We start from the raw sequence: 7,359 nt of genomic DNA, 5'->3' as shown, positions 1-7,359 counted from the left end.
AAGGGGGGGCCGCAGCAGCACCGCCTCCACCACCACCACCACCATCCCCCGCACCACAACCACCAGCTCAACGGCCTCATCAGCCCCGAGCTGCGGCACCTGCGGGCCTCCCTCAAGAGCAAGATCCTCAGCTCGGAGGCAGGGGCAGCCCCCGAGGGGTTGGAGAACAAGCGAGCCAGCAAAACAATGGGCTCCGGACAGCAGCAGCAGTCATCGCCCCCGACCACAGCACCGTGCTCATCCCCCCTTACCAACCACCTCCCTCCCCAGGGAAGGACTGCACCCTCTCCTCCTCCTTCTCCCCCAGCAGCAGCAACAGGGGACAGGAGCCAGCCTGCTGCCACAACTACGACTGCTGCTAAGACTGCAGCCCGCAATGGACTGGCAGGAGGGACTGGCTTGGAGGAGGAAGAGCAGGAGGAGGGGGATGAAGGAGGGGAGGAGGAGGAGTCCCTGCTGCTACTCTCCAGGTCCTTAGCAGCAGCTTGCAGTTTGAAAGGCTCGGGAACGGACTCTCAGCCCGAGGAGGACCTAACGATACGATACGTCCGATATGAGTCAGAGCTGCAGATGCCCGATATCATGAGACTGATCACCAAAGATCTGTCTGAACCCTACTCCATTTACACATATAGGTATTTTATCCACAACTGGCCACAACTTTGCTTTTTGGTAAGTGCCGGAGGGGGCAGGGAGGGCAGGAATTGGGAGTGGTTTGGGGCTGGGGAGGAGAGGATTAAAGGGTTGACATTGGCGGAAATACTTCTAATAATCTTTTTGTGGATAAGACCAAGCTTTTTTTGGAAGTACCTGTATTTCAGTCCCCTTGTGACCTGTGCATATATAAGTAAAGCATATGCCTGAAGTTCCTTCATTTGCTAATATATGTTTTAAGTGGTGGGGAAAGGGTTTGAGCACAGGGCGAGGATCCAGGAATTCAAGGCTTCTAATCTTGGTTTTGACATTGACTTTTGTGACCTTTGGTAGCTCATTTTATCATTCTGTCTCAGTTCCTCGGTTTGTATGTAAAAAAGAAAGTGCTTAGTCTACTAGTGTCTTATGAGTGCTTAGTAATTCTTGCACAATGGTTTTAAAACAGACTTCAGCATGGCTAGCATATAAATGTTAAGTGATATGTGGAGAGACACTGGTAAAGGTTTTGTAGACTTTTTCATCTACTAGCTTTGAAAAAGACAGGTACAACTGTATTGTTTTTTATAGGTGTGATAGTGTATGCAGCGTGCAGAAATTCTCAGGCTTAGATTGTCTTCCTGTACTAACGATGTGTTTAGTTTTATATTCTTCCTGCTGCACTATTGAAAAGATTGATTTAGCTGTCACCCTGTCTTTCTAAATGTTTAGCACTTCTTATGGAAGAACTTGTGTCTCAGTTGAAAAGTATGCTTTTAGGATGATAATCCATCCACAGGTATATGAAATTGAGTATAAGTTGGCCTGAGGGTATATGTGCATAGTGGGATATGTGCTATGCATATGTGCTTAGCTGTGTTTGATTTACTCATAGGAAAACTTCTGTCTGCAAAACAGAACGTTTATGGGAGTGTATGGCACTTCCTTGCTAAGGTAAATGATGAATTTTTCTCTCGTGATGTTTTAATCAAGGCTGGACACCTCTCTGAAAGGTATGATTTAGCCAGAGCCAAGACACCCTTCAATTCAGGAGTATTTCTGTAAAATTTTAATAGGATATGAGTACAGGAGGTGAGGCTAATGGAATCCATCTGGCCTTAAACTTCCTGAATGTTCTTGGTTTAGGGTCTGGTATAATTTATAGCGGGATTTATATGATTCATGGGAGGATTTTCAGAACCGTGCCTCTTAAAACCCTGCAGAGGGAATACAGTAGGATTATAGGAAGTTGAGCAAAGCATTACCTTCTGGAACAAAATAGAAATACAAAAATGTTTGAAAACGTTGCTTGATGCAAAGTCATGTTTGCCATTACAAGGATGCTGATCAGAGCAGAATGGTATTTTTCAAGCACTGAGCTATGTGTGTGACTGATTTACCTCACACTGAAAAGAAATGCTTGTGAACTACAAATGTCCGTACTTTCAGCATCAAGTGTACTGCTGGGAAAGCCAAGGCAACGTTGGACACTATTGGATCACAATGGATCTGTTTAGACTTTAAATCTTTATTTTTTTTGTCAGGGAGTAACTTGAGAATTTTGTTATGGAAAGAGCAATGGCAAGTTGTTTGACAGAGCAGTAAAACAGATGATTTCTAATATTTATTTTTAACAAGTGCATTCAAAGAATAAAATATCACTCAAGGAAAAGAAAGTGTCTTAAGCTTATTTTGTAGTGACAGCTTCTTTTTTTAATAGCCTTGAAGAATCAACAAAACTTTACTTGAACTCTGTGCAATTCTAATCAATTTGCCATTTTTTTGAAGGGTGGAACAATGTAAAGTACATAAAACCGTAGAGAAGAATATGTGGCTATGAATGTCTAAAGCTGTTAGCCAATTGTTGTCTACTTAATAATTTGGAGTTCTTGCAGTACGTTGAGTCAAATTTGGTGGGTGTTTTTTGTGATTGGTTTTAGTATTTTTAAGAGGTTTTTTAGAGGCTGTCTTGAAGAGTTTCTGTTCTATAAAATTTAATTTGTTCCTGCAGTTAATGGATTCCTGAACTAATTCTATCTAATAAGTCTCTTTAAAATATTTATCTTCAGTCAGGGACTGCATATTCCAATTAGCGAGAGCAGTGTCAGGATGGTGAACAGAAGCATAGCGCCCGATCTCACACAATCATTTGTCTTTAATGCCTTGTGGCCTCACACCCTTCTGGTTTCAGGTTTTGTTTTGGTTTTGATTGCTCTTGGGGAGAGGGGTTAGACTGCAATTTGATTGTATTTGAAACAAATATCTGTAGGGGTTCAATCAATTCCCTTACTGAATTTCACCATCACCGTTTCTGAATCTTCCAGTGCAGACTCCCCTGTCTTTATTGCACTGTCACGGGCTCCTTTCCCTTTCTCAACATGTCAGGGGAAAGTACTAACACCATTTAAATTTGAAGATGGGATGTGTATTTTCCGTAAATGATCAGCAATTGTCCCTTGCTGATATTTGTTCAGTAAACCATCTTAAACACCATAATGTTGCTGTCTAGCATTTTGGATGCCTGACAATGCAGAGCTGTTTTCTGGGGGCATTATTAACGTTATTCCTGTCGATGATTATCTCGTGGGTTTGAAACTTGCCGAGTTTTGGCTTGGCCTTCCCAAGGCGCACCGTTGCTCTAATGGCTAGTGTAACCAAAAGGGCTGCTTGCTTTTCCTTTCTGTTCAACTGCCTCTTCCTGACTTGTGCCAACCCTCGTGTTTCTCTGATTTGGGAAGCTAAGATAGCCCTCCCACCGCCAAAATATGTTTGTAAGTAAGTGTGTGTGTGTGTGTACGTGTATGTTTTAGGGTCGGGTTTCTGTTGGTTTAGGGCTCCAAGTATGTTCATAGTAGGATGTCACTGGTGTTGGTGGAAGAGAAGAGGTGAGAATGCACAGCTGGAGGGAAGGCACAGGACCAGTCTTACCTAGTCACTAGCACGTTTTGCTGTATTAAACCACTTCCTAACTGTACGCTCAAAAAAGAAGTTAATATTGCACTTTAAAAGGACCTGGAGATCCTAGGAATCTTCAAAACCTGTTTGTTTTAATGTCAAATTCATCCGTGTAACTGTCTTCCCGACTTTAGGGGTAACAAGTTGGGAATACTTGATGATCAGTTCTGATGTGTTACACTGCAGCATTATCTGACTGAGCTGTTGCAAGGTAATAACCTTCTCCTCCGTAAACTGCAACTGTCTGCCTAAACTCAGGTTTCGCCTGTCTTTGGAAGAGCAGGTGTGCTAGGTGTGGATGCCCTGTAAATACCTGGTTTTCACTTATTCCCAGGAGCTCTGCCAGCCCAGTTTCTTTTCAAATGACCTATGATAGCCACTCCTCTGTGAAAAAATGACAGGGGAAAGGGGTATCTTTTCTTTCACGTGAAGCATTTTTAAGCATTGCTACAGCTTTGTCCCCGTATGGATTGTAAATGCATTTTCAAAGTTGTAGCTTCCTTTTAAAGTGTTTTTGCGGCTTCTAGTCTTAGCAGTGTTAAAGTTCTAAAACTTCCATTTAGAACTGATACACTAAATATTTCAGAAAATTGTTTTCAAAATACTTCAGCGTGGGAGAGGTGAGCTTAGGAAACCTTGATCTGTGCCAAAGTTTGGATAAGACAGGACGTAATAAAAGCAGAGTTCTGGCTGAGTGTTGTAACCTCTCCTGTAATTCACAATACTGCTCCACTCAGCTGCCTTTTAAGAAAAATCTGGAAAATCTGTGCTTTTATTGGGTTCTTAACTTTGCCACTAGCTATAGCAGCATTTATAATTTAAACTTTCACAAGTTTAAAAATAACCTATTAATTCCATGTAAGTGGTTTTAGAGGTGTTGTAAATCCTAAATGGCTGCAGTTAAGATCTTGTTTTATACTAATGCTTTGCCTTTTTTTTTTTTTAATTGGATTTTATTCAAGAGTCTAAGCGTGCTTCATGTTGAAACTAAGACTTGCAAGACATCATCCCTGTTTTTCAGTTGCGGAAAACTTGGGGCATAAAAGAAGAACCAGGAAAGTTAGGAAACTGTCTGGGAAGTCTTCCTAGCCTCATGGCAGATGTAGGAAGAAATTCTATAACGTCCATTCCCAATTTGCAAACTCTCTCTGTATTCCAGTTTCCTCTTGGGAGCGATCGTGGTTTCAGATACAGGCTTGCTGTGCTACTTCTCACTGTCGGCGGCTTTGTGAAAACTTCAGTCATGGCAGCATCTGAGTACGTAACAACAGCTAGCGTGGTTCTTCTGGCAATGCCCTTGCACAGGAGGGAATTACTCGTGTCCAGTTTCAGAGTGGAAACAGAGCGACTTAGTGATTTGCCCAATATCATAAAGAGCTCTGACTGAACTGCCAGGCTTTAGGTTAAAACCATTAGCCTAAATGTATCCTCTAATGGCATTCAGTAACATGATCGCTAAATGTAAGCCAAAGGATTCATACAGAGCTGTTTCTGTGATACTTTGGGACGGATTTTGGTGCATGTGCAAAAGGGAAGCTGTATTGCAGTAACGCAGGTTCTGCTGCATTTGAGTCACAAAATATTTCTCTTTCAGGGGCTAGCTGGTTGTTTTAATCTTCTATAAATGGGAACAAATGTCACAGGATCTGGGTATGAAATGCATACTCAGACTGTGGCTGACAGACTTAATGCCATCTTTGCTAATGAAATTAATGCTGATTGTTTAATTTTGTGAAAAGTAATGTTCTTGCTGATTTACAGACATTTCTGTGCTGACTCTTCTAGTAATACATGGTTGCGATACGAAGATATAAAATCTAGTTTGTTTTAAACATTTAAACTTATTCATAAGAACAAAGTTGATGTAAATACTGGATTTGAATTCATGTATGTTAATCCTGCTAATGACTTACGATTGAAGTAAATCTTATACTACTCTGTGGGGTTTATAATATAGAATAGTAACTTGGGCTGAATTCTGTTTGTGGAAACTTGTATGTTTAGAAGTACTCTCATATACTTGAAAAGAAAATTTGGCCTGTGATTGTCTTTTCATAAATGGTGTTGTGTGGGAACTACTTTTTCTCTTTTCTCCCCACACTTCCCATTTCAGTCTGGGTATTTTCTTAATTTACACTGTTTAACCTTCTTCAGGGAATTAAATTACAAAGTTTTACATCACATTTTAGGTTCATTTCCAGCTTTAGATAAGGTTGGAGAGAAGGAGGAAGGAGAGGAAAGGCAACAAAAAACCTCAAATTGAGGTGGAAGTGCAGCACTCCCTCCGTAAGTGGAACAACCGTAGATTGACTGGCAGACAGAGAAATAGATTTAAGTCTTGGGGAACTGGTAACAAAGTCATACTTTATTCAACTCTCTGGCAACAGTGGTAAAACCAGTGGGTATTTGCTGCTTTGATCACTGAAACAAAATTCTTTGCTGTTCATTTAGTGTTTTAAATATATGGGTTGTGAACATAGCTTTTCAGAAAGGTGCCCTAAACAAGAAAGAACACAGGTATGCAATGTCTAGAATGTCACTACTCTTGAAGTGTGTGTGGTGGGGGGGAATCTTAAAAATTCCCCACATGACTGTTACGATCAACAATTTGCACGTGTTCACTTCAGGGCAAAGCATAACTATAACATTCTAGTTTGTGGTGAGCTTTTTTTTTTTTTTTTTAGTGGGGTATAAGATTACATCTAGGTACTCTGCATAATTATAGCAATGTTATGAACAGTCTGTCTGATGATACTCTTTATTTAACTCCCTGGTTTTCTCAGGTCGGAGCCGAGATACAAAACTTGCCTTGAGCTGACACGTTGCATACACAGTTTTAGTCTAAGTACAGCTTTTCTTTTCTATGGAATAAACTTTGTTTTAGAACAAATGAAAGACTGCTTAGACGCTGTGTATTTCGGTCCATTTAGATGATGCTACGGTTTTTGTTTTGAAAACCACTTGTTTAGATTGTTCAGGGTTGTTCTTGGATACTGCTAAAAAAATTTGTTTTCCTGCCAAATAAAAGCTTAGCAATAATTATATTTGCCTGATGAGCTTAAACTATATTAGAAATGGTGTTAGGATCACGCTGTATCATAGGGCTTTGGAACTGCAGCTCATACGTTTTGGGCTGCTTCGTTTCACCTTTGATACAGCTCCTGGTTGACAGCTAACTTGGTTAATAACCCACCATCCAGGTAGAGATGCTAGAAGACATTATTCTTCTTGGGGCGAAAAAACTGTGGGTCCGTGCCTGCAATATGATCTGCATGAATGAATCTTCTGTCTGTAGAGTCTTAGCCTACAAGCTGTATCCAAAAAGGTTCAGGTGGTTGGAGACTATAGAGTATATACCGTAGACTTTGGAGAAGCGAGCACTGGGTTCACAGGTGGGCTGCACCGAGGCCTGGCAATACTGGCTCTGGCAAGTCCCTTTCGTTTGACGTGTCGTACTGTTGTAAATTTGGATTATCCAGAAGCGCTTGTGCCCGCACATGCTTGTGCCAATCATGTGCTGTAGTCGCGGTTTAGTTGCTACACTTGAGCCGAAGGCTGGTTCCCTCCTGCAGATATAGGTCTGTCAAAGTCTGTGGATCCACTTACACACCCATACGTACAATTACGAGTTTCTCTTTTATCTCTGTCAGTCTTTCCTGAAAGAACAGTAATTCATTCTCCCCTTGGATGCTGTCCTGCTCTGCAGCTTTATTCTGTTTTACTGCTGCAGGTTATAATGTCGTTAATCTCTCATGCTGCCTAATCCTTCAGTTA

General features: G+C 41.2%; 1 protein-coding gene across 1 annotated transcript in view; it reads left to right on the top strand.

Annotated features, from left to right (window-relative positions):
• Positions 1-7,359, top strand: part of NAA30 (N(alpha)-acetyltransferase 30, NatC catalytic subunit) — a 22,356-nt gene that overhangs the window by 1,337 nt on the left and 13,660 nt on the right. Inside the window, exon 2 of the mRNA XM_009331333.1 lies at positions 4-672. Coding sequence (XP_009329608.1) covers positions 4-672 — 669 coding nt within the window. The remainder of the gene's footprint in view (positions 1-3; positions 673-7,359) is intronic.

The sequence above is a fragment of the Pygoscelis adeliae genome, unplaced genomic scaffold, assembly GCF_000699105.1.
Source record: "Pygoscelis adeliae isolate BGI_AS28 unplaced genomic scaffold, ASM69910v1 Scaffold199, whole genome shotgun sequence".
NCBI classification, from domain to species: Eukaryota; Metazoa; Chordata; class Aves; order Sphenisciformes; family Spheniscidae; genus Pygoscelis; species Pygoscelis adeliae.
This window is presented reverse-complemented; position numbering and strand designations above follow the sequence as displayed.